The following is a 26,893-nucleotide window of genomic DNA, read 5'->3' as shown; positions in this document are numbered from 1 at the left end:
GGCTCGTTTGTTTGCTTGGGTGTATAGCACTGTCAAGAGGACCTGCTTTCTTTTCTTTTATGAGGAATGATAAAAATCAACCTAAGTGTTATTTTTATGTCAACTGGACACGAAAACAGTTATCTGAAAGGAGGGAACATCAATCAAGAAAATGCCTCTATAAGATCTGGCTGTAGGGCATCTTAATTAGTGATTAATAGTGGAAGGCCCAGCCCACTGCAGGTGGTGCCAACCCTGGGTTGGTGGTCAGAGCACCCAATAGCATGTCATAACGAGCAAGCCAATGAGCAGCACCTCTCCACGGCCTTTGTATGAACTGCTGCCTCTGGGTTCCAGCTCTGCCTGAGTTTTTGTCCTACCTTCAATGATGGATTACAATGTGGAAGTGTAAGCCAAACAAAACCCTTTCTCCCCAATTTGCTTTTGGTCATGGTGCTTCCTCACAGCAATTCCCTGCTTTCTTCCCATGATGAGATCTTCAGACAGTGCAGATGTGACAATCTCCAGTCAGTCATGTGAAGACTTGTAAGAAGGCAAAGTGGTACCAAGTGACAGAACACTGGCATAAAGGCAATTCCTACTTGTACAATTCCTTTCTTCCCTCCTCCCCAGTCTTGGGTACTTAAACTTCTGCCCTAGTTCCAACTATGCTCCATCTTGTTGCTCTCTTGTGTGATTCTTATTCTGAGTGTCAGGTATCCTCACACCTGTTTGGAAAAACCACCCTTGTTGCAGGGGAAGAGCCTGAGCTCTCCTAAGACATGGTACCTGACACTCTCAGATCTGTGGGGCCCAGCCTTCAACTTATGCCATGTGATACAGGATTTTTGCCTTGAAAAACACCTGTGATTGTCATGTAGGATTTAATAAGAGATGATGCCGAGTCACCTGTCATCTTTCCAAGGACAGCTATTCCCAGAAGGTGCAGCGGATGCGATTTGCATTTTTAAAAAAGTTCATTAAATATTCACTACAGATAAACCAACAAAGAGCAAGTATGGGAAAGAGGATCTGAGTAAGGATCTCTAGGTAGGATAGTGGGGGAAAAGATAAAAACTTGAAAGTATGGGCTGGAGAGATGGCTCAATGGTTAAGAGCCCTGACTGCTCTTTGAGAGGTCCTGAGTTCAAATCCCAGCAACTACATAGTGGCTCACAACCATCTGTAATGAGATCTGATGCCCTCTTCTGGTGTCTAAAGACAGCTACAACGTACTTATAGATAATAAAAGAATAAATAAATCACTAAAAAACCCAAAACCTTGCAAGTGAAGAGAACAGCCCTTTTTAGGAGGAAAGACCGACGTCTCTTCCTGGGATAGAATGAAGTGTCAAAGGGACAGCTGAGATGCATATGTAAGTGATGGGGGGTGATGGTGGGGATGTGGGGGTGGGGTGGGGGTGGTGGTAAAGGGGTTTGCTTGTGCAGTGACTCCCATTTGCTCAGTAAAATCAGAAACATTGCTAACCAGGGGCAGAGTTAGTGTTGTGATTGAAGGCCTTTGTTACAGGGTTTCCAAATTGTATGCGATCTTGTCTACCACATCACTCACCTTTGATCAGACAATCAGGGTAGCACAGATTGTAGGCTGTGGCTTTGTGAACATACCAGAACAGAAAGACATGACAATTAAACAAATCCATTGTGGGAAGGGGTCACCAGGAGGATAAAGTGAAAGTTTAAAAAAATCGATTAAAAAAATGTATTTAAAAAAATCCAACTGATGTGTTAAGAGGGCAATAAGGGTGCCTGGGTATTCCACACCATAAGGACACATTTGTACTTTAGGCTGTAGGCAGTTATTACATGTTATTCAGAGCTAACATGTGCACACTGTAATGGGCTGTTCTTTCTGCACTGCTCGCTGTCCCCCCGAGTCAATGGTCTTGGAGGAGGACACATGATACTAGCCAAGACCAAACTGTTTCACCAAGCGTCTCAGCCTGGAGTCCAGACACTGAGGGGAAAGAACAGGAAAGGTGTGGAGGAAGGAGGCACCTTAAGGTCCTGGCTAATCACCTCATCAGAGATGCAGTCAGCTTTGAAATGATCAACTGCCTTATGTCAGCCCTCCCTGTAACATCTGCTGCCTTGGAGAAGAACTTGCAGTTCTTTTAAGGTCTTAACTCACACTTCCTTCTCCACACTGCCAGCTCTGAGTAAAATACAACTTTCAACAGTCAACTTTTAGTGTTTTCTACTGGTGTTTATGGTGATGATACAAGCCCTAGAATTTCTGTTTTAAACAGTGATAGAGCAATATGCCACCTAAAACAAAGTTATGAGAGAAAACTGGGAACTTCAAAGTGGCTCAGCTTTCCTCAGTTTCCCTAGCTGGCTACATGGGAATGTCAAATTCCTTGAAGATCACCAATCAGATACTCTAGCCTCAGGGTTCTTCACTCCAGTGCCAGTGTTTTTCATATTACTCTGCAAAAACAATTCATGTGGGTCATATCCTAGGATGTATTATAGTTTATATCATTTGTTTATCCCAGGCTATCCCTAAAGTAGCAGTGCTCCTAGCCTGCTCACATATTATGGTTTAAAGTTTATTTCTGAATGATAGCTTCAGTGTGCCCCTTAGTCAGCAATTTTTTATTCTTGTGTAATATTTTACTCCTGATACCTCAGATTTTATCCATATCCATTTTGAGGTGCAACCTCAGGAGGCTGGAATGTGGTATGACAGAGTTGTGGGAAAGAAAAAGAAACATTTAAATATTTCACTACAAGTCATTTTAATTCTAACACTTATGTCAACATTTACAGCATAAATCACTCATGTTATAAAAGAATCATTCCTTCATCTAGAATGTGATTGAAATTAGATATTGGTAAACAGGCAATGTAAATACCTCAGTGTTTGCCTCTGATAGTTTGCAATGACCAAGACATGATACTATAGCCTCATCAAGTGCAACTTTGTACATGTCTGATGCATATATGTTGTGTACATGTTGTGGACTGAGAGGACATCTTCAGGCACTGGTCCTCACCTCCTAACTTGAGATAATCTTGTTTGCTGTTGAATGCATCAAGCTAGCTGGCCCATGGTCAAATTTTCTTCCTGTACTAAAATGTACGGCAGCAATGGGATAAATCTTAGGTTAACAGTATATTCAGATGCACTGTGTATAGCAATAAAAAGCTCCAGTGATGTTCTCTTTCTAAAGACACACTGTCCTTCTGGGGAGGTGGGATCTGACTCTAATCTGGCACCATGTCTAGCTCATTTTACAAAATTAACCTTTACAAAGATCTACATCAGCATCTAGAAGAGTCACCAATCAATGATCAAGAAAACTGTTATTTGCTTTTCTTTCTTTTTGACTGGGTAATTTCCTTAAGCTACATTATTATGGGCTAACTGGAAAACAAAAAACAAAAGTGAAGGTGAATACTGTTGTTTTCATGCTCAGGCACCATTTGAAGGTATCTAGAACAAAGCCTGAGAAAGGAACTATTCTTTTAAAAGGCATCTGAGGACTAATAGCAAGGTTATACTTACTTCCTAAGCAGCAAGAGTTAAACTGCAGAACCCTGATACCAGCATTACTTAAATGGGAAAATAGTTGTTTATCTTAAATCCCAGTGTCTAATTAAAAAAAAAAAAAAAGCCTCTCATGATATACTAGAAATCATCCAGTCATTTATTTTTGTTATATACCAGAGATATAATGAACATATTAAAAAGAAAAAATGTTTTTATACCAACATGTTTTTATTGTTTGTTTCTAGACTCCTCCATTTAGAAAATAGGAACCACGGTTTCATTAAGCTGTGGCTCCTTTTCCTTTAACCTAAGCTTAGTTTAAGGAAAACTTCCCTCGTACAATTATGTAACTAACTTTAATCAATACATAGTAATTATGCAAGCCTCAATACAGTAGCTAACTTTTTGAAAATGACTTAACACAAAATATTAACAACTACCTTCTTTGAAAATTTCTCTATGCAAGTATCAGAACAGATTTACTTCTCTTTTAATTTTCATTTCCTATTTTTTGGGTATGCCTTAGAAAAGTAAAATTACATATAAACATTGTCAACTACTTTATTTGTAAAGTCAAGATAATGGATTATCTCCTCTAAGTATTTAATTTTTGCAATGACTAATTTTTAAAACTCAAAATTGCTACCCATAAAATTTAAAAATTGCACTGTAAGATTTTTTTTATGGATGACAACAACTTATAGGGTAAAATGAATGTATGGAACTTCACGTAGTAAGTATAAAATGGCATGGCTCCATAAATACAAAAATAGCCATATCCTGTCTAACTTTGAGACGTCTCAAATGCAGCCGGACAATTAGCGTCTAAAGCAGGTGTGCTGGACCAGGACTTACTCCAGCCTACGGTGGTCACCCGGCAGAACTGCTGACACAAAACACTCACGTGCCAGAAATGAAGCATCACAAATGGAAAGGCAGTCTCTTAACAGTGCACACTGCTGTGCCCTAAGTTCAATTACATCCAGAAGCACAAAGTGTTAACATGTCACTTAAGATAACTCAACATCTTTGGTTTTCAAAGAAATATAATACTTCAAAAAATAAAATTCATCAATTTGCATTAACAAGTCATACACATGCCAAATGAAGTTTTACTTAACAGCTGAACGTCAAGATCCCAATTGTGTAGAGCTATCTTCAGAGAACTTGAAATGTAACGTGCTTAGGTCAGGTTAGATATCATCAATGTCTTCATCATCATCTCCAATATCATCAAACTGGATTTCATCGTCATCCCCAGGACCAAATGTGTCCGTTTCATTGATTTTGGCATGTTCTGGAAGTTCTCCATATGCCTTCAGACTTCTTGCTTCGTCTGCATTGTACTTTAAGATTACGTCAGCCTTGTTGTCTTGGTAGTCTCGTAGACCAATCAGTATAATGTCTGAGGTGTTTATCCAAACCTTTTTTCTCAACTTCCCTCTTATGTGGCACAGCCTCCGCACACCGTCAAAGCACATTGCTTCCAACCGTCCGTTTCCCAGCATTTTGATCACCTGAGCATACTCTTGCCCATCCTCTTTAAACACTAACTCTCTCTTCTCAGATTCATTTTCATTTTTACCTCTGCGCCTGTTTTTGCCTCCTTTGCCTTTATTCTTTGGCATGATGAAGATGGCAACCACAGGGGTTGGGTGAGGAGTCCCTGCTGACAGTGACTGTGACTGCTAGGATGGGTGGCAGGAAGTCTCTTAATAGTGGCAGATCTGAAGTGACTGAATAGCGACACTGTAAGTATAGAAGATCCACAAGCAGCAAACAGTGTTCCAGAGTCCTGGCTTCTAACAGCTGAAAACATAAAAAGATTTTTAGTAAATATTAAGTGACTGTGGCGCATAAGCTGGGCCAGCTCTGGGTTACACTGTGTTGTTTAGAATATTGGCTTCAACGCTCTGCCTAGTCACAGATGGCTCTATCTACTGAAGCAACAGCCTTGACCTGAGCTACTCCATTTTCATCCTAAGTGCCAAGGAAGAATGGCTCCACATCTTATTTACAAAAGTAAACACCATTATCTGCTAGCATACCAGGAGACACAAACTGGTATTTTGTGCCAATAAATAATGAAGACTGAAGATATACTGAATCTTTTTTTTTTTTTTTCGGAGCTGGAGACCAAACCAGGGCCTTTCGCGCTCTACTGCTGAGCTAAATCCCCAACCCCAATATACTGAATCTTATGAAAATAAAAGACACATGAGCTTAGTAAGCACACAACGGAACCCCCCACCTGGGACTGTTAACAGAAGGTACACCCAGAGACCAAATGTAACAGCATACTGATTAACATACCAACTAATCTCTTGGTCACCTGTCACACGCTTGCCCAGGAACACTGACACATCACACAGCGCCAGGCCTCCAGCTCCAGTAGTTTGCCCTGGCTGACACTGTGCCACTTCAAACCGCCTCTTGACGGCCTGCCACCCAGAGCTGTATTTGATGTCGTTGCACTTGGGCAGCTGTGGTCTGCTGCCCTGCTCCTGTAGCAGCTCTCTGCCTTCAGGACGACTGCCCTTCTACATTCTTAACACAGCAGCCTCTTAACAAAGATTTTGCAACCCACTCATCAACAGTGATGTGCAGTGTGTGATCTGGAGTTAATATTAGTAATTAAGGAAGAAATAAAAGAACCTATAACTGCCAGTGATCAGCTTTCAAGCAAATCTGTATTTCTTGCCTCAAATATAACTAATGTGAACTTACTTATTGTACAATCTATGGTTCTGACAAAACATGCTCATCAGAAAAACTCATGACAGATTTTTTTTTTTTACTAAAAAACGGAAATATAACCCAGGCAGTGATAGCATACACCTTTAATCCCAGCACTCAGGAGGCAGAGGCAGGTGGACTTCTGTGAGTTCAAGATCAGCTTGGCCTATATAGCTAGTTCCAGGACAGAGAAATGCTATTGAGAAAAGCCCCCCCCCCACCCATAAATATATAAAAATATAAAATTTTCACACACACACACACACACACACACACACACATACCACACACACACACACACACTGAACTTTTGGTAAATGTACACCTTTGCTTCAAATTACTTGTGTGTTTGTGTGTAAGCAATACACGTAACACATGAAAATGTCCATGTGGAGGCCAGAGGTCAACACCAGGGATCTTCCTCAATCACTCCATGTTGTTTTGAGACAGGGTCTCTCACTGAACCTAAAGCTCATGGATTCAGCCAGAGCAGCTGGAGAGTCAGCCCCAGGGACCCCTTCCTGTCTTGGGCACTAGGCACCCTGGGTGGAGCCAGAGTGTTGGGCCCTTACGCTCGCAAAGCACTCTACCAACTACCCATCTCCCAGCCTCCTTCGTTCAGTTCTTTAGGGGACTCTACTGGTCTTTCTATGTAGCTGAGGCTTGCCTGGAACTGGTGATCCCCCTGACTCATCCTCTTTAGTACTAGCTTATAGGAATGAGTTCAAGTTTTATTTTACTCTCCATACTGATTTCAAACTGATCTAGCACAATTTATCCAAAAAGAACATTCGAAACATAACCCTAATAAACCACTGTGGTATTCTATTTTTAGTCTGTTTCTTGACTAGTCTGTCACCTTGTCATGATATTTGAATGCAGCTTTATGGTATACCTTGATCTATATAATCCATGTCCTCAGACTTTTTCTCCCACGTCTGCACCACTATGTGCATTTTAAAAGCAGCTTACGGATTTCCACAAACAGAAAATACACAGTAGAATACTGACTAGAATTATATACAATCCACAGGCCAATCTGATAGAATTAACATTCAATTGAGTCTTAAGATGTCATATTGATCCCTTTAAGTTGGTATATTTAAAATTTCTCATTGTGTTTTGTTTGCAGAATTTACTTCTGGATATCTGATTTTTTTTTTCTTTTTTTCGGAGCTAGGCAAGCGCTCTACCGCTGAGCTAAATCCCCAACCCTGATTTTTTTTTTTAACTACCAAAAAGTCATTTAAATCTCTTAGTATTCGGATACTGACATAGAGATACAGCTGGTATTTTTGCATACTGACCTTGCCCAGTGATTTTATGAATCTCAAAATTACTATCAGTAGTGGACTTTTGGGGGGGGGGGGGCAGTTTGGGTTTTATAAATATACATTTCCAAACAACTTTCTCACTGGCTTTTCAAAGTCTGAGCTTTATTTCTTCTTGCCATGCTGTCTTGGTAAATTTTCTGTCATTTGCTTTTAAAAATTCCAAGCAAGAGTGCTAAAGAGATGGCTCAGTGGTTAAGAGAACTGATTGTTCTTCCAAAGGTCCTGAATTCAATTCCCATCAACCATATGCTGACTCAAAAATCAAGTGTAATGGGGTCTGGTGCCCTCTTCTGGTGTGTCTGAAGACAGCGATAAATAAAAAAGAAATAAAAATTTCCAAACAAGTTTTTCTGTTTTCTTTTAATGGTTCACTATTATTATTTTTTTTTTTTTTTTGGATCTTTTTTTCGGAGCTGGTGACCGAACCCAGGGCCTTGCGCTTCCTAGGCAAGTGCTCTACCACTGAGCTAAATCCCCAACCCCGGTTCACTATTTTTTTTTTTTTTGGTTCTTTTTTTCGGAGCTGGGGATCGAACCCAGGGCCCTGCGCTTCCTAGGTAAGCGCTCTACCACTGAGCTAAATCCCCAGCCCCCACTATTTTTGAAGAACAAATTGTATATTACTAATTCCCTGAAATGTATTGTCTGAGTTTATGGCCTAGTACATACTATAGTGTGTAAATAGCCTCCTATAAGCATCTGTTCTTAGAATTATCTGGTCAGTAGCTACTTTTTAGCAATCCAACTGCTTGATGGAGATGGAACCCACGTACAACTAGTGAAATGTGTGTGTGATGCCACTGGTACCTTCTCTGCTACTCCAGTCAGTATCCCACTACTCCCTTCCTTCCTTGCAGTCTAGTTAGATACTAGGCACAGTACTCAGCAATGTCGTTCTGTTCTGTTCTACTGGCAATAAAATACATTTACAACCATGGTTGTTCACGTAAGTCTGCCCATTTCATGTCTCCTTTCCCCTACTTATGATTTCTAGAGTACCATCAGGAGAGAGAGTATTTTAAAAAGCATTATCATTGTGGCAATCACGTTCCGAAGCTACTTGATTTCCTAATACCTTGTCATTCCAGGTCATCAGCAATGACAGTTGAGCAACACTGCCCATTTCCCCCTGTATTCCTCAAATATTACACAACACAGTCTAGGGTCTGATGCTATTTCAAAGATTCTGCTTTGATTTCTCGGGCAAGTTACAGTATCAAATCACTGTGCCAATCAGGGGTTCACTGGGGGAAAGATGGTGCAGTCAAGTTGGGTAATACGGAGAGGGACTATTTATAAACATGAAATATCAAAGCCCACCGTAGAGAACAGTGCAATTCTCTAGGACTATACACAACAGTTTCATAGTGAAAGAGGGAACAAGAATAAGATGCTTAGACAAGAAATTCTGACACCCTTGTTGACACTTGTTTTTTTTTTTTTTTTTTTGGGCACAACTGCTGTATTATGAGGCCTCACTACCAGTCTCTCAGTCAGGGCTCCCCCTCCCCGCACTCCTTGCACACCCCTGCCCCCCCCAGATGTTTGAGGCCTTTGCATACCTATATGATTTTGCATATCATTATAGCCATTTACCATTCTACAAAGGTAACTAAATCTTGGTAGAAAATACATCTGATCCATAGCTAATGATTTAAACTTTTTCATATTTATATACACAATATGTAGCTCTCCAGGCCCTACAAATATGAGGCTAACACTATGTTATTCGTAGTTCACTGTGACTAAATGTCTTAGTATCATGTTGTTGGAAAGGGACTACAGTAGGAAAACAACTTGTTCTTTCCCTCGGGTTTTTTCATAGATCATGCTATCTTTAATAAAAATGTTTTGATGGTGTAGCATTTTCTTGTACATATTCTTTTCACTTAGCAAAAGCCATGTAAATTAGGAATGTGAACTTACTGTCTCTGTCATAGCACCCTGTATATTATTCCTACCATCACATGCCTGGATGCCTGCCTTTATGTTATGAAAACTTCTCTCTTCTCTTCTCTGTCAACTGTGTGTGTGTCTTGGGGCAGAAATGTTTGTTTCTTTTTTCTTTTTTTTTCGGAGCTGAGAACCCAACCCAGGGCCTTGCACTTATTAGGCAAGTGCTCTACCACTGAGCTAAATCCCCAACCCCGAAATGTTTGTTTCTTATGTCTCCATTTGGCAGTAGGAAGAACTCTGTGATAGTTGAATAGAGAACTGTGTTTTAACTTTGACCCTTAGTATTTGGAGCAATTGCTTGTATGTAATTTATTCCCCCAACTACTATGGAGGAACCTAAGGGACAAAGACCAGAGTCTTATTCAATTTTTGAAGCTGATAGCCCTAGCCATATTCTTCCTGGGCCCAAGAAGAGTCAAGCAAGCAAATCTTGAGAAAACAAGGGCATTATACTGTTCAGCAATATGGAGGGGTCAGTAAATAGGAAAAATGCCCAACCTAATTCTTGATCAAAGAGACACAAGTGTATAAAGATATTTCTTTCAACCTATACAATTAGCCTAAGTTAAGTCAGTAAGATCCAGTGTGAGTTGGGGAAACTGGTTTTTGATCATTTCTGCTGGAAAAGGAATTTGGTGGGTATGAAGAAGCAAAACGTGAACATACTTGATACTACAATTCTGCATTTGGTATACATCAAGTAATGTGAGATACAGTTTTCATGAACCTCTTGTCTTCCTCTTACATACAGATGTGCCAAGTCTGCAAGACCCTGACTGCCCTTTCCTGGGGCTTTGTTATTTTTTGAGCTGTTAAATTTGAAACTATGGTATCATCTTGCTTCAGACTGACAGCAGGCTTACTTCAAGCTTGTAATAAAAGCAGAGGGTTATGGAAAGTCAGTGGGCAACACACTTTAGTTGCAACACAAACCTACTCTGTGCACAGCAGCCATCTAAGCCACTTTGACCCCTCTTATGGGACTTGACGGCAAGAAAACTCAACAAAAATACGCGAGCCCAACGACCCTACTACGAAAGAACAAAAAAAAAAAAAAATTAAATTTCAACTTTCCACAAGCACTTAAGCTGGGTCTATTGAAATTAAATCGTTAAGTAGCACAGTATACAGGCACATGTCTAAAACTCCTGTACATGGGTATTACAGTAGTCCTTCAAAGATCACTCTTAACTGGGCTCTTCTGAATGGTAATGCATTATCTACTACATTTATCTTAGCTGTCCCTAACCCAGACCCCTTTTGAGGCTAAAAGACATTGCTTATTATTCACTCTTTCCATACCAATGTTATTGGATGAATAGGACATTTCATGCAAACCACCAGTTAAGGTCAAGAACTAAGATACTTTTCAGCTGCTTCCTACCCAGAATATATATTTACAACTATCTGCAGCTGTCAATGCAGGTTGCTTTCCAAGACAGAGCACTCTAAATAAATTTATACAATTATTATTCATTTTCTCTAACATTCCATGACATCTCTTTAATATTATGTGTCAAATACAGGAACACGAACAAAGTTCTCTATCTTATCGAAGTGTTAGAAAATGGAGGAAGGTACCACAGTAATAACATTTAGCATGGTGTCTAGAAAATAGAGGTGATTATAGAATGATACCTTACACTTCTCCAAGAAACTGCTTTCTGCTTTCTCCTAAAAGGATGCTGTACTCTCTTCTGTGTCCACAGCATCTTTCTGCCTCAGCTACCACTCCATTGTTCTCCTAAGCATCCCTACCTATACTCGTCACAGCTCTGCACTGACTCACCTCTCCCATGTCACCAGTCACCTTGCATCAGCAGACACACTGCCATCTGACACAGTAATTTTGCTGATGACCTTTTTTTTTTTTAACAGATTACTCTTACTCCCATATTCATATAGCTCTATCTAATCTTATTGCAGCCAGAATGTTCTTTTTAACAACAGAACTCTAATTAGGTCCTTTTGTGGTTCATTATCTTTGATGGTTCTCAACTGCCTTAGGAAAAAGCCTAAACACCCCAACACAACTCTCTAGAAGCAACTGTTAATGTTCTTTACCCATTACATAACCATACTTCATTCTCCCTTTTGTTATTCTAGTATCTTTAGCAAGTTTTGCTCCAATGTTTCAGCTGTGAAGTCTGCAGCTCTCAGAAGCAGAACAATGCAGCTTCTGTGCCTGGCTAGAACTCTGGTAAGTGAACAGCACCACCTAGTGGTCACAATGCTGTTGGGGCAATGAGGGTTTCTGAACTACAAAGGCAGCGTGTTTCTCACTACCTTAATTTCCATCTTGTTACACAAACCTTTCAAATGTGGATTTATATCAGGCTTATAACCCTAAATCTTAACTCTGCCATTCCGAGGAACTTCTACATAGATGAGCAATGTGGTCTGACTATTACACTCTCTGATGACTTAACATCTAGTTAAGTGACTGAATGCCTGGCTTCTAGAGATTTTTTCCATAGTTTCCATCTCAACCATTACTGGTAGCTTCTGAAAACCAGTGGCTTCTGATCTGCTTTCTTCTTGAGACAAATGTGATCTGTGCAACTGAGCAATGGCAGGGTTCCTTGTGGCTTTGTTCGCTACACTCAGTATCAGGTAGGTTGTCACACTCACACATCAAATTTTGAACTTCAAATTTATTGTAGGAAAACTATAACCTGTAAAAGTACTCAGAGACTTAGGAATTCAGACTCCAAGTGTCTGCCTGTCTAGCTCTTGAACTAGAAAGTATGAAAAAGGGCTGGGTTGATGGCTCAGCTGACATGCATGCTGCACAAGCATGAGGACCTGAGTTCGGCGCCCCAAAACTCACAAAGCCAAGGTAAGTGGCTTGTCCCTGCAATCTGAGAACTAGGGAAAGGCAGGAGGACCTGTAGGGCTTGCTAGCCAGCCTATCAAGTTGAATCTGTGAGGTCCTGGAAAACCTGTCTTAAAAAACCAAAGAGAAGAGCAATAGGAGAGGGCCCATCTATCAACTGCTATCCTCCATATTTCTGCATAGGTGATGAATATTGGGTCTATCTAACATTCACTTAAGTATGAGGTATCTGACAAATTCTTACTAAAGAACAATTCCTTAAATTCACGTAACGTGTTTATGTCATGTGTTTTATATCCTGTAACAACCGCCAACTCAGTGGCTCAAATAGAAAATGTATTCTGACAGCTGAAGTGAAGGCATTGGCTCACTCTGTCTGAGGCTCTGCAGAGCTTGTCCTAGCTCTTCATGACGATGGACAAGCTTTGGTTTTCCTTGGCTTCTTCACACATCTCTCTATTGCCTTTATGTTCTTCGGTGTGTCTCTAGTCTTCTCTTCTATCAAATATCTTCTATTCGTTGTATTTAGTGCCTCCTCTAAATTTAGGATAGTCTCTTCTAGAGATTAATTTAACTGCAACTGCAAAAATTCTTCCAAACTTATTAACAGGGATGGGAATGAGATCTTGGAACTGAGTCTGAAGGGATACAATCCACACCACTATAAATAGGCAAGACATTTTAAATATAAAGTGTACATTTTTCAAATAAAAATTCAATGACAGTAAAGACACTGCTTTGTATTTTTATAAATCTAGATTCATAGAACAACCTGAGTGCTCACCTCCTTCAGTCTGCTATGCTGTTTGGTTGGAATGCATCATAAAAATCCAGCCTTCAACAACTACAACCCCCTGAAAGATTTTTCAGATGACTCTGAGAATCACAGCTTCAAAGTAAATACTCTAAAGTGTATAGAGTATGGTATAAAATTGTCAAGGTGAAACTTCCAGGCCACATGTACTACATAATATACATATTACCTTCCTCTTTATTACGTTAAGCTTACCCCAAAGTGGAACATGCATGTCTAGCACTGCTGTACTTTGAAAATTTGCCTGTTTGGTGATATTTAATTGTAATATTAAAAGTGATACCGCAGGCTAGAGAGATGGCTCAGTGGTTAAGAGCACTGACTGCCCTTCCAAAGGTCCTGAGTTCAATTCCCAGCAACCACCTGGTGGCTCACAACCATCTGTCATGGGATCTGATGCCCTCTTCTGGTGTGTCTGAGAACAGCTACAGTGTACATATATATATATACATATATATATATATATATATATAAAGTAAACAATTCTTAAAAAATAAAGTGATACCACACTGATTCTTTTATTACTAGTTTTAGTTTTTTAATTTTTCCCTCCTCCCTTTCCTCCCTCCCAAACCTTCCACATTGCACTGAGATTTTAATCTTATTTCTTTATGGAGAAAGGGTGGTTCCCAAACCCCCACCCCCACCCTCCATACTCCCTTGTAGCTCTGGAGATTCAATCCTAGGACTTGGACAAGTTCTACTGGTGAGCTCCATTACCAGCTCCAAGATAAGAGCAAGATCACCCGTCCAAGATGAGTCAAAAAACAAAACCTCCATTTTTCACTGCCAAATTCAGTTTTATTTTCACTCACCTACAAAATTTCTGGCCTGGCTCTCAGGAAGGTCTAGTCTTCCCAGTCTGGAAGAAATTAAAAGAATGTGACCTTAAGCCTCCTTCCCATTTGCCCCAGCAGAAGCTTTAAGTGCCTCAAGGCAGCTGAGTGAACTTCCGGCTCTCGTTTTATCCGCCCCACCCAACCCTTACTCAGGGCCTTGCCTCACTCCTACCTGCCAGCTACTTCGTTCTCATAAAAACCTCTCTACTGATCCTCGGCAATCTAGAGCCCACCTTATCTCTTTCACTAAAAAACAAACCAAAAAGCTCCCAACACCCCCCCCAAAAAAAACAAAACAAAACCGGAACACCTGATTCCTGTTACGCACGTGGGAAGCGTAAAATGAATGCCTTACAAGAAACGCCATGTCGATCAGAAGCAAATTAGTTACTTTGCTACTGTTGGGTCCTTAACTCCCTAATCAGTAAAACAGACATACTATCACTTACTGTATGAAGAGTAGAAGGAGCTTGCTAAGAGGTACTCAATGGATGTTTGTTTTAGTCTAACCGAAACTTATCTTGTGCTTACCACGTGCCGGCCACTCTTCTAGACCCCTTTTCCAGATAAAGAACTCAGGAAATAATCCGTATTTATTTTAGGCAGTACTATTTAGAGTATAGCAGAGTTTTAGCATCCAGGCCGAGGTCAGCTGGCCGGAAGGTAAAGAGCAGGGATTAGAAATTCTAGTCTTCTACTCATCTCTGAGAACATGCGCTTTTTGCGTAAGCTGCCTCCTCCAAATACGACTGTACTCTGTGCGACAACCTCCTGTAAACTAGAAATCTCTCTACCACCGGGGATTAGCCCTCCATAGCCCTAAAACGAGCTCTTGGGAGTCCCTAGGAGATTCCCCAAACTTGGTACTCACAGTGACAAATGCAGCAGAACCCCTCTACCGTCTCAGCCCGGCGAGCAGCGAGACCACGCGCCCTTCCTAGGCAACGGCCGGCCACGCCCCTTCCCGTCGAGTTCCCGCACTGCCCCCTCCCCTCGCCCAAGGAGGGCCGCCCACGCAACGCCGAGGCCTCACGCTCTTCCACGTCCTCACTACAACGCCTCGCCCACCGGATTTCACATCCGGGTCACCGGGTCCTGTCCCGGTCCCGCCCCTTCCGTTAGATCTCGCCGTACTTCCGGTCAGCGAGGCCTCTTCCTCCGCTGGTTTGCCGGGTCTCCTACCACTGCCCCTCAGGTTTTCCTAGAGCGGCTCGGGTACCTCATTGCGTCTTTCCGGAAGCCTGCGCTGGTTCCTCGTCGCACGCTTCACTAAGGCTCGCGGGCCGGTAGGGGCTGGGCCTGCCGCGCGTGTTGAGGCCCCGCAGCTCCGTTGAGGCCGCCGCGCTGTCAGGATGCCGCGGCCGAGGTCGGCGACTTGCTGGGCGGCCGCCGCAGGCCGTTGGAGTTGCAGACTGCTTGCTCTACTGTTGCTACTGCTACTGCCGGGTCCGAGCGGCGGCTCCGAGATCACTTTTGAGCTGCCGGACAATGCCAAGCAGTGCTTCTACGAGGACATCACTCAGGGCACCAAGTGTACCCTAGAGTTCCAGGTACCACGGGCCCCAGCCACCGTGATCCGCTAACCCAAGAGTGACCTCAGTAGCCTATGCAGGACATTTAGCTTTTCTTTTCAGAGCTCAAAGAACTGAAATTTCAGAAATGCTTCCTGTGGCTGTCACATTCTCCAGTGCCACTCATTGAATGGAAGCCGCATTAAATAAATTAATTTAAGAAGTTCTTTTTAAAAAAGCTGTTTTCTGCGCACAAATACCCAGTATCAGCTCCCTATTCCTGTAATCCACAACTCCAATTTAATCGGTTTGACATAACACACGGTCGTTTCCGGTATTTTGTGGCGGTTGGGTTGGATTTAGGATTTTTGTTTTTGTTTAACACCAGGATTCTTTCCTTACTGCAGAGGTGATTGGAAATGCTCTGTTAAGAGGCTTTTTCTTTTTTAAAGACGGTCTGTCAAGGGTGTTGTAAAACATTATGATAAACAAGAGGCCCTTTCTTAGTTCGCAGACAATGTAAAATAGGAACTTTATTCTTTAGGAGCCTAAAGCAGTCTACCGGTTTGTTGTTGTTGTTAATAGTTTCATTTAACATTTCAGCAGCTCTTTAGTGCTAGGTCACCTGTAACTGGAGCTACAGGAGATTTAACACCTCTGACCTCTGCAGGCGCCTGCACCTACATGCACGTATCATCTCCCAGACACACCCATAAAACATAATTGAAAATAATAAAAATCGTTTCTTATTAGACACGACAATAGCTTAGTATTCATACTATACTTAGTATTGTACTCGGTTAGTATTTGTGGCGAAGGAGAAAAGCGAAAGGTAAAATCAACAAGGCTTGATAACAATTTGTATTGTGAGGAGAGAAATCTAAAGATCAAAAAAGGAATTAAGGATATATGTGTGTATCAATTCCCAATATATACAATTACAAAGGAATTATAAGCTGTAATCAGAATATTCTTTATTTAAATTTAATATATGTTTGTTGAATTTTTATATCTGTAGCTACAATACTTGGTGCTATAAAACATTTAAAATTTTTTAAAATATTTACATTGCATGTGCAAGGTCCTAGTCTTAATCCAAAGTACACATTCATTCATTCATTCATATTTGTACTTAATACATGTATGTAATCATATATGGAATAATACAGCTCTCTAAGTACAAAATTATATCTCATGTACTTATTAAAATGATCTTGTAATACAACTCTATTAGTCATCATCTCAAGTGACAAAAGGTCATATAAATCATAGAAATGTCTTTGAAGTCTGAGCTTTAATGTCTTCGTTTTATTGATGTACACTTTCAATACTGTGTTAGTCAAAATACTTAAAACTTGTACTGTCCACTGTCATAGTTTGGGTTGCCAAAACTATTTTCTCTCCCGATCTCCCCATCTTTTAAGTTCCAGGTTAAAGCTCAGGGCTATATCAAGCAGCACAGTGATCTGAACGGTCGATATAATGAAGTTTCCTCTCTCCTGTTAGGAGAGAACCTCTTCACTTTTTGTAAAGCTTTAGTTGAGCTGAAATCTTTATGTGTGTTTCATCCACTGGTGAAAATCAAGATCTGTGATATTGTGATAGGAAGACTTCTGAATATAGCTTTATTGTTGTTTTAGCAGTAACTGGGTTAAATTTTTCTGTGTTAGTTACTGTGATCTCTCTGTAAATCTTTTACAGGTGATTACTGGTGGTCACTACGATGTAGATTGTCGATTGGAAGATCCTGATGGTAAAGTGTTATACAAGGAGATGAAGAAACAGTATGATAGTTTCACCTTCACAGCCTCCAAAAATGGGACATACAAATTTTGCTTCAGCAATGAGTTTTCTACTTTCACACACAAAACGGTGTATTTCGATTTCCAAGTTGGAGAAGACCCACCTTTGTTTCCCAGTGAGAACCGAGTCAGTGCCCTTACCCAGGTAAACAAAAAAGAACAGAAGAACATTGGTTAAAGGAGGGAGGGGCACATAATTTAATGCAGTGTATTCAGTCCTAGATGAGCATTGAATTTTGATGCTATTTCTAAGAAATTTAAATTCTTCGAGATTAGGCATTTGGCAGAGAACTTGAGTCATAGGTTGGAAGTCATGGCTAGCTTTCCATGGCTGTGACAGAGACCTAAAGATGATCAACTTAGCAGGAGGAAATGTTTCAGAGGTTTCAGGCTCTGGTCAGGTAGCCTGTGGAGAAGTAGAACAGCCATGGCCAAGAATGCTCATTAAAGGAAGGTTGCTCATCTTCACACCAGCAAAGGGAGAAGAAGGGCCAGGGTCCTTCCTGGTATATCCTTAATGGCCATGCCCCCCTGCCGTAGGCATGGTCTGTAGCTATACTTCTTTGCCTATTTTATTGGATTTTTATATCTACCACACTTCTAACCCTATTCCTCCCTAATCCCTTCTAACTCCCTGACATAGGTAGGAGAGAAAGAAGGTTAGACAGGAAAGGGGACATAGACCTCTGTAGAGTACTTCCTGCTGATTAGGGGTGTTGAGTTCCTTGGAGCAAGGCTAATCTTAGTAGTTAGCAGTCCAGCAAACAGCAATAGCAAAAGCAGCAGCCACTCCAGGCCCTCTTGGGGCTCTCATGTTTATACCCCCTTAAGAGTCTCCAGAATTCTAAATGTAAATCTTCTTCAAGATGCAAAAATCTCACCCCTCCTAGTGCAGCAGACAACCATAGTGGCTGTGGATAAACTGAAGCAGCCCCATATCCCACACCTTGGATTAAAACAAAAACATTCATGTAATACAACTAGATTTTTAAAGAAACCAAAATTCTCAGCACATTTCCCCCTTTTAGTCCAAAAATGGCTTTTTCTCTAATATCAATCATCTATATACAGTAAGAACAATTATGAGAACTATCTAATAACAATTATATGTACAATGTCCAGTCCTTTGGTATTTCACAACTATGGAGAAAGTACTCTACTATCTATCCTGTCTAGGTGAGTCCAAAGTTCTGTACCTAAATCACTGTCTTATTATAACTTACATTTATCAACCTAAAAACATCTTTTTAGATCTTAAAACATTCCTTAGACCCTAAACAACTTAAGCTTTTATGTCTTTAATTTCTAATAAGAAAAACTGTTAAGACAGTAGTTAGCTAGTCTCCAACCCCATCAGAAACCTGAAAAGGATAAGTATTATCTAAGTAAACAGGAAGTACAGAGCAAGAAGCTTCCAAAACTAGAAATGACAGAGACTGCTGGCTACCAGGTCAGTCGCCCCAGGTTCCTCTGTATTGGTCGGATTACTAATCTTCAGCCAACAGGCCCAGAATATCTGACAGACTTATCTGTGAAGCAGGAATTTTGAAGGACTGTCCTCCCTTGTCTCTGCAAAGTTGAGCAGTTGACTTTCCAGTGTCCTGCTTGTCCACAATTTGGACAGCATATTGTCAAGCAGTTGAAGTAGGGGCAGCTTTTTACCCAGTGGCCACCTTTGCCACAATGAAGTAAACTCTGGGAGGAGGTTCTTCGGTGCCCATCAAGTTTTACACTTGTAGTTTTCAAGGACTCGGACTTTACATCAAATTTTTAAATGATTTGCATGCAGTACAATATCCTAACCAAGCTGGCACTAGGCATATATTTTTATGCTCACATGTATGTATGCAAAACACTCATGCATACATACATATAAAAAATTGAAGGATAGGGGCTGGAGAGATGGCTCAGCATTTAAGAACACTGACTGCTCTTCCAGAGGTCCTGAGTTCAATTCCCAGCAACCACATGGTGGCTCACAACCATCTGTAATCAAATTTGATGCCCTCTTTTGGTGTGTGTGAAGACAGCTATGGTGTACTCATACAATAAATAAATCTTTAAAAAAAAAAAAAAGCAGAAGACTATGAACAGCGTTAAACTAACTGAACATACTTCCTTTTAGATGGAATCTGCTTGTGTTTCCATTCATGAAGCTCTGAAGTCTGTCATTGACTATCAGACACATTTCCGACTACGGGAAGCTCAAGGCCGAAGCCGAGCAGAGGATCTAAATACAAGAGTGGCCTACTGGTCGGTGGGAGAAGCCCTCATTCTTCTTGTGGTTAGCATAGGGCAGGTGTTTCTCCTGAAAAGTTTTTTCTCAGATAAAAGAACCACCACAACTCGCGTTGGATCATAACTACACTTTGAGATGCACCATTGCCACCGTAATATTACTGTCCTCAATTTTAGGTACTGAAGAACTTAACATTGGCAACATTCTAAAACCCTGCTCATACTTGTTGAGAAAGCTGTACAGTGCATATCCCCATGGGGAGAGGACATCTTTTTTATTTGTAAAGGTGGAAAACTGGACCTTAATGCAGCTATTCATATGAAATATCTAACACCAATGATCTACTTTTTCTTGGTTTATATTTACTCTTCATACACTAAACTTTGGTATTCTGATTCCTTTTAACCATTTAAAAGTACTTTTCTTAATAGGTAGTTGATACTTAAAAAAAAATCTTAGATTTATTGTCTGTGTGTATTACAGAGGAAATAAACTGCCTTTTAATTGTTTATAGTGAATAAAGTTGTGTTTTTAAGAAACCAAATGTGATTAACTGTAGCCAAGCCCTATTCTGCACTGCTTAATTTTATGGTGGAAAGTAATCTACCATAGAACTTTCAGTTAATATTGATACACTTTTCATTGCTATATCATGATATAATTTATTTCTTGCTAGTTTGAAAAATGTACAGGTTTTGTTTTTTTTTCCCCCATTCTATGATTTATAACTAGCTACATTATCTGTTTAGAAGTGTTACCACATAGAAAATAGCATAATAGACTTAAAAATCAGACTGTTGTAACTGTTAGGATAAAGAATAATATGAGACACTGCGGTATGGTAAATGAAATAGAAATATTTTTAGTGAACATTTTGTCTGAAATTGCATTTTGGGGCTTTTATCAAGAAGAGAGGACCTGAGTCATGTGTGCATTCTGTTGAACTAGTTCTTGGTCCAGTCATTCCCAGCTTAGGTCAGCAGTTACAATCTAGTGTCACATAAGTGCCATATGTCTTCTCCTCATGATGTGATGCACTGAGGAGTTCATTTTTATCTGTCTTCATTTTGTCTTGTTTCTACAGTCTACACCTAAATTTAGAATACTGTGAATGTTTCCTATTTGGAGAGGTATAGAGTTGTTTTGTACTGTTTGTGTCTTGTACCTTCTGTGGATTAAGCTGATTAAAATGAGATTTTGATCTAAGTATTCAGAATACAGTACATGATGATGGAAATTTGTATAGGCAAGAAGGCTTTTTTAAAAGTTAAAAAACACAGCAGTTGCTTTTCAGCCATGCCTTTTAACCACAGGTGATGAGAACTAAATGAGTCAGTCTCCTGTTGTAGAGACTTTCCTATGACACTATAGGATAATGACTGACTAGCAATTTTAGTCACTTAACCATTACTGACTAGAACTTAACTAAGCCATCTTAAAATGCGCTTAGGTGCGTGCACACACTTCTGCATGCAAGAGCAAAATAAATTCAAGTTGTCTTGCTTACTAATTTCAGATGTCACAGTGTACGAGTGAACATGTTTTCAACCTTTTAGGATTCTTGAAGACCAGATCACCTACTCCTTAGACATTTACAGATTAAGAAGAGAAGTTTAAGATTTTTCAGACTATCCATTTGAGTTCTTGTATTGAAGTCCTATGGCTTTTTAAATGTTCCATCTACTTAGTCCGTCATGAATGTTTTAGCACCAATGTTAATGTGATTGCTAAGCACAGGCATATGTAAAATGCCATGTCTGCTTGCTAGTGGACTCTTTGGATACTTACACTGTAATTAAATGGAGTCAGGTATAGATTTTGCCAGGCTTGGCATAAATGATGCCCACATTTAATCTGTGCCTCTCAAAATGTCATGATAGTAAACTCTTACTATATATCATTTTTAATGAGACTATAGATTCAAACTTGAAATCACCAGTTACCCAGTGTCAGAAGTAATATGAATTTAGTTTCGTCTCTCAGTAGCTGGCTAAATTTTGACAGCTATCTGTCCAACTGGTATGATTATATAAGAAAATAGATACCCATATATAAATGTTATATGATATTTTTCTTCCTCCTATGACATAATTCATAGCTTGTCTTTTTTTCTGTAATTCTTACATAAGTTGTTGCAGGAGTTTGAATTTCCCAAATATTTTTGTTTGGTCATATGACTCAATACATATTTGAATATCATAATTGTATATATTTTTAAAGTAGAATAAATAATGGAAAGCAACTTGATACATGAATTTATACTAAAATTCCACCTGGATAAAGATATGTTTTACAATATTGCTTTGCTAATAATCTAAACATTCTTTTATCTATCAAACATGGTTTGTGGCTTACAACTTTTCCTCTGGGCTCGATAATCGCCTTTGAAAATACAGTAGACTGAAGTGATTTATTGAAAGGTTTCATTTATATCTCTGAACTATCCATTTTTTTGTTTGAATTTCTAAATGTAAAATTTATGTTTAAATAGGATAAAGTTGACTGTGACTTTTGTTTTCAAAAATTAGGCAAATTAATATATAAATAATTCAAAGGGTCTTTGTTTACTTTGACAAAGAATTTTTCTCTGAATTAAAGATGGTTTCACAGGATTGCACCAATCAGTTCCATGTAAAATAAAAAAAAAGAAAAACTTCAGCAAACTGACTTCTCTTGTTTCTATCAGGATTTAATTCTTTCTTAAATTCCTTTAAAAAACACAACTCATCCTACTGTTTTAGGGTTATCCCTGTTAATAACGTGTTAAAATACTTTGTGGGTATGATGGGGAGACTGAGGAGACAATGTTTTGGAGTTGGTATATAGAAACTAGCCAGGTATGTTAGCATACGCCTTTAATCCTAGCACTGGAGGCAGGAGCAAGCAGATCTCTGTGACACCATTAGGAAGAAAAGTGGAGAGGGTATGAGAGAAAAAGAGGAGGGAAGGAAGGAAAGAAAGAGAAAGGCACAGCTCAGTACTATTTTTCATTTCATAAAGATGTATGAGAAGGAACTCACCAAAACAGATTGTAAACGGTCAAACCACTGTCTCCATTTCTGTCTTTACAGTTTTTAGTGAAAATGTTAATGGAAGACAGTGATGGATAAGTTGCTCCAAAAGATTGCTAGTCAATTAACTTAGGTTTAAAGCTTCGTAGTGTTGACTCGCCTCCAGCCCTTCATGGAGTAATAAGAAGAGACAGTCTGATTCCTGGGTAGAACTCAACAAAATGGGAAATAGCACTATGTACGGACTGGCATTTATTGAATACTTACACTGAACTGGGCTGGACTGAAAGTATTATGTGTTGACAAGTATCCTCTACAATTGCCCTATGAACTAAGCATTTTATTTCTATTTTTAAATAAGACAGTGTAATTTAAATAAAAAATGACCCTTGTAGGGAATGGTACTATTATGAGGTATGCCCTTGTTGAAGTAGACATGGCCTTGGAATAAATGTGTCATTTTTAGGTTTCAGATGCTCAAGCCATGCCCAGTGTGGCATTTTCTTTCTGCCATGTACTGATTTTGATGTAAAACTTCAGCTCCTTCTCTAGCACCATTTCTTCCTGTATGCTGCCATGCTCCCCACAATGATGATAATAAACCAAGCCCTGAAACTAAGCCAGCCCCAATTAAATGTTTTCCTTTATAAGAATTGCTGTGATCATAGTCTTTTTATACCAATAGAAACCCTAACTAAGGCACAGAGGCTAGGAAATGAACTCATTTCTCACAGTAATTAGACTTTGAATGTGACCCTTGGAGGGCAGACTCCAAAGTTCTGATGTGAGTATAGGATCAGTGGTTTGGCTTTGGAATCCTTGAGTTAATCAAGATTATGTGACCTTACATAAGTGGTTTTATTATGTACTGATTGCATCGGTATTTATTCCCTCCCAAAGCAGTAATATTTAATGTTGCTATTTATGGCCAGGTGTGGTCACACACCTTTAATCTCAGGCAGAGGCAGGCAAGTTTGAGACCAGCCTGGTCTTCAATGTGAGTTTCAGAAGAGCCAGGGCTACCTTAGAAAGACACTGTCTCAACACATTTTTTATTTATCAAGTGTCTCATATGTTCTTTTTATCCACCCCAGTTCTGGTCTCTTGGTTCTGTTTCTAAAGTTTTTATTGTGGCATGAATAGAGTCTGACTCTGATATAGTATGAGACATGAAAGTCTGTGAATGTCATCAACATCATTACCTAAAAACGTTTGAAGAATTCAGATAGTCTGACTTCCAAGAACAACACCACTGAAGCGGTGAGCTCACAGAGGTGCTACAGAACGAAGAGTGCACAGGGCAAATGTTTACTCCTTAAGGAGTTGGACTTCGTTTCCCCATAGTGGATGCCCACGGTCTATGACTTTGCCAATAACTAAGTGGTTGGTTTCATTTCTTGTTCAGCGATATATGGGGTGTACCAGCCCTTGTTACTACAAAACTCAAACTTGTCTTTTTTTAGTTTTGCTGAAAATAAAAACAATATTCGATCTCCTGGGTGACTTCATTTTGGAGTACACAATTTTGGGAAGAAAATACAGATAGGTGTTTTCCCTGAATAAGTATGCAAACAAGACCTCATAGTTTAATTTGCATTTTTTTCTGATATGAAGCTCTTTTGAGTTTAGCCTTTGGTGGGGGGTAGAGGGAAGGAAAGAAGATTGCCCATTTTTTAATTGAATTTTTAGGGGGTGCCATTTTCAGGTAAATGCAGATTTTTTCTTCCTATTTATGGGCTGACATTTCTTTCTCTTGAGTGTGTCCTTGGCTGAAGAAACATTTCAGTCTGGTTTCCTTTACTTATTCTTATTAAAGATTTATTTATTTATTATATATAAGTACACTGTAGCTGTCTTCAGATACACCAGAAGAGGGCATCAGAACTCTTTACAGATGGTTGTGAGCCACCATGTGGTTGCTGGGAATTGAACTCAGCACCTCTAGAAGAGCAGTCGGGTGATCTTAACCACTGAGCCATCTCTCCAGCCCCTCCTTTACTTATTCTTACTTTAACTGCTTGTACTTGTGTACACTCAGTGCTTGTTAGGAAAAAAGAAAAGGTTCAGCAACCTTAATTTCCAACTAAATAAACCAAGGGAGGGAAAGTTAGATATAAAGCAGAAATGAATCAGCTAGAAAACAAAAACTGTAAAATCCAATAAAATTAAAACGTGGTTTTAGTGAAAAAGTTGACAAATTTTCAGGCAAGTAAATCAGGAAGAAACAAAATGGATATATATTACCCGGCTGGAGAGATGGCTCTGCGGTTAAGAGCACTGACTGCTCTTCCAGGGATCCTGAGTTCAATTCCCAGCAACTACATGGTGACTCACAACCATCTGTAATTGGATCCGATGCCCTCTTCTGGTGTGTCTGAAGATAGCAACAGTGTACTCATTACTAAAATAAATCTTTAAATAAATTACCAGAAAGGGAAGTCATGTGACTTCTATTACACTTCTACTCATATAAAGCTATTGAGGAATTAGTAAGAAAGTAAACTTGTGACAGTAAGTTAATATAAAGGAAATAGAATTTTAATTATTTGTACTTATTTTCAGAGATATTAATAAGTCCTAATTTAACTCCATGGTAGTAAAATAAATGAATTGTTTAGCTTTCTCAAGGGTTATGTTATGGCCAAAAGAGTCCGTTTTGGTAAATTTATTACCCGTGGTGGTTGTTAGGCAGAATGTTTTATAAATAACCAAATGAAACTGGCAGGGAGTGGTCAAGTTCACTATTCCTGCTGAGTTTTTACTTATTTCTTTGACTATTGAATGAAAAGTATTCAGATTGCCTTCTGTAGTCATTGCGGCTTGTATATCCCTCTGTGAAGTCTATCAAGTTTTGCTTCATTTATTTTGAAGCTCTGTTTGATGAACACATTTCAGGCTGTTGACTGACTGACTTCTTTATTCTGACATACCCTTTATCTGTGATATTAACAGAGTCAGTCCAGTGTTGTCTGGCTAGTCTTAGCATGGCATATAAAAAACCTTTATTGAATTTTAACAGATCAAGTTTAATCAAAGCATGTTTTACATTTACTTAACTTTATTTTAACTAATAATAAAAATTACATTTATGATATACGTATCTTGTTTCCAAAGTCAATTTTTTTGGAAGCTATTTAAAAAGTTTCTCTTCTGTCTAACTGAAGTTAAGATTTCAGTATTGATTCCTTTGTAAAGGTCTAGGCTTCTGTCTGCTGTCACTCTCCTTTTTTGTCTGAATCACTCCCTTAAATACAATCCTAGGCCCTTCATATACATCATGCTTCTCTTGTTTACTTTCCTGGCTTTAGTCTTTGAATTTGATCCTGGATTTGGTAATGTTTGCACTATTTTGATTCATCTGCCCCTCCCTCTAATTCGTGTGTGTGCATGTGTGTGTGTGTGTGTGTATGTGTGTGTGTGTGTGTGTGTGTGTGCGTGTGTGTGTTTTATAAATGTTCCTGGCTTCCCAGGGCTCAGTACTCTGCCAGCATAGCTTAGCGGTCAGCCAGTGATAGGTCAAAAGGTGTGTTTAAATACTTCAGACTTGCAAAAACTACTCTGGTGGATATGTGTATGGGCTAAGAAACTCATCCACACCTCAGACCGTTTAAACCCTCTCTTTGCCCTCCGTTAGTCTAGATCTCGTCTTTCCATATGTAGTGGCCTTCCATTCAGCCAGTGATCAAGGGAGGACTTGAACACTCAGATCTCTTCTACATAAACATAAACTGTTGTCTGGCCAGGAATGTAGTGAGACCTTGAGTTCTCTTGTGTTGTGTGTGTGTGTGTGTGTGTGTGTGTGTGTGTGTGTGTGTGTGTGCAGGCTTCCTTCCTGTTGTGAAGAAATATGGGAGTTTACTGAGATCTTCAGTGGCTCTCATTTCCAACATCTCCCTATTAAGTCCTCTACCAATTAAAGCATTGATCTGATGCTTGCCTTGTGTCAAATGAGTCTAGATTGACATAGCCTTGGGTTGTCCTCATTTCTTCTTATGTTTATAACTTTTTAACTGACAGTTACCACTATGTACTGCTATCCATATCAGGTTAGCTTGGCTTCCAACAGAATACTTCCTGATTTTTATTGGCAGCCCACACTAGTGATGCTAGAGTGTTGAAGAACAATTTTGATCAGTTTTCTGTATGATGGTATCTTAACTGTGCCATCACTAAACGTCGAATTTACTTGTGGCATTTGTTCTTAATCTTAACACTAATAAATTAGCCAATTTCACAGATGCTGGCAAAAGACACAGAAGTCTTGGATCTGAGACAAAAGGCTTTATTTCATGGGAAAGCAAGCAGCGTCATCACTCATT

The 26,893-nt window shown here is 39.6% G+C and overlaps 2 protein-coding genes across 4 annotated transcripts; one reads left to right on the top strand and one right to left on the bottom strand.

Annotated features, from left to right (window-relative positions):
- Window positions 1-2,722: 2,722 nt before the first annotated feature.
- Eif1a (eukaryotic translation initiation factor 1A) lies at window positions 2,723-15,070 on the bottom strand. Of its 3 annotated transcripts, none has more exons than NM_001008773.3 (3): window positions 14,883-15,070; window positions 13,988-14,034; window positions 2,723-5,305 (listed from the first exon to the last, which is right to left on the bottom strand). In NM_001008773.3, the coding sequence occupies exon 3, from the start codon at window positions 5,122-5,124 to the stop codon at window positions 4,690-4,692; it is 435 nt and encodes a 144-aa protein (NP_001008773.3). In that variant the 5' UTR covers window positions 5,125-5,305; window positions 13,988-14,034; window positions 14,883-15,070; the 3' UTR covers window positions 2,723-4,689. The 3 variants fall into 3 exon arrangements, with proteins under 3 accessions (NP_001008773.3, NP_001381920.1, NP_001381919.1); NM_001394991.1 differs by lacking the exon at window positions 14,883-15,070 and adding an exon at window positions 14,543-14,716; NM_001394990.1 differs by lacking the exon at window positions 13,988-14,034.
- A 54-nt stretch (window positions 15,071-15,124) lies between these two features.
- Window positions 15,125-22,201, top strand: Tmed7 (transmembrane p24 trafficking protein 7). The gene is made up of 3 exons (NM_001105758.1): window positions 15,125-15,561; window positions 17,224-17,469; window positions 19,450-22,201. Exons 1-3 carry the CDS (start codon window positions 15,364-15,366, stop codon window positions 19,684-19,686), a joined length of 681 nt encoding a protein of 226 aa, NP_001099228.1. The 5' UTR covers window positions 15,125-15,363; the 3' UTR covers window positions 19,687-22,201.
- The last annotated feature ends 4,692 nt before the right edge of the window (window positions 22,202-26,893 follow it).

Source organism: Rattus norvegicus, chromosome 18, assembly GCF_036323735.1.
Source record: "Rattus norvegicus strain BN/NHsdMcwi chromosome 18, GRCr8, whole genome shotgun sequence".
Taxonomy (NCBI): Eukaryota; Metazoa; Chordata; class Mammalia; order Rodentia; family Muridae; genus Rattus; species Rattus norvegicus.
This window is presented reverse-complemented; position numbering and strand designations above follow the sequence as displayed.

What these genes read in the sequence shown, in the direction of transcription:
- Eif1a (NM_001008773.3), bottom strand. Translation starts at nt 5,124, where the DNA reads ATGCCAAAGAATAAAGGCAAAGGAGGCAAAAACAGGCGCAGAGGTAAA.
- Tmed7 (NM_001105758.1), top strand. Translation starts at nt 15,364, where the DNA reads ATGCCGCGGCCGAGGTCGGCGACTTGCTGGGCGGCCGCCGCAGGCCGT. An exon ending in AGTGTACCCTAGAGTTCCAG is followed by an intron (nt 15,562 to 17,223) that starts GTACCACGGGCC and finishes AATCTTTTACAG; the next exon opens with GTGATTACTGGTGGTCACTA. An exon ending in GAGTCAGTGCCCTTACCCAG is followed by an intron (nt 17,470 to 19,449) that starts GTAAACAAAAAA and finishes ACTTCCTTTTAG; the next exon opens with ATGGAATCTGCTTGTGTTTC.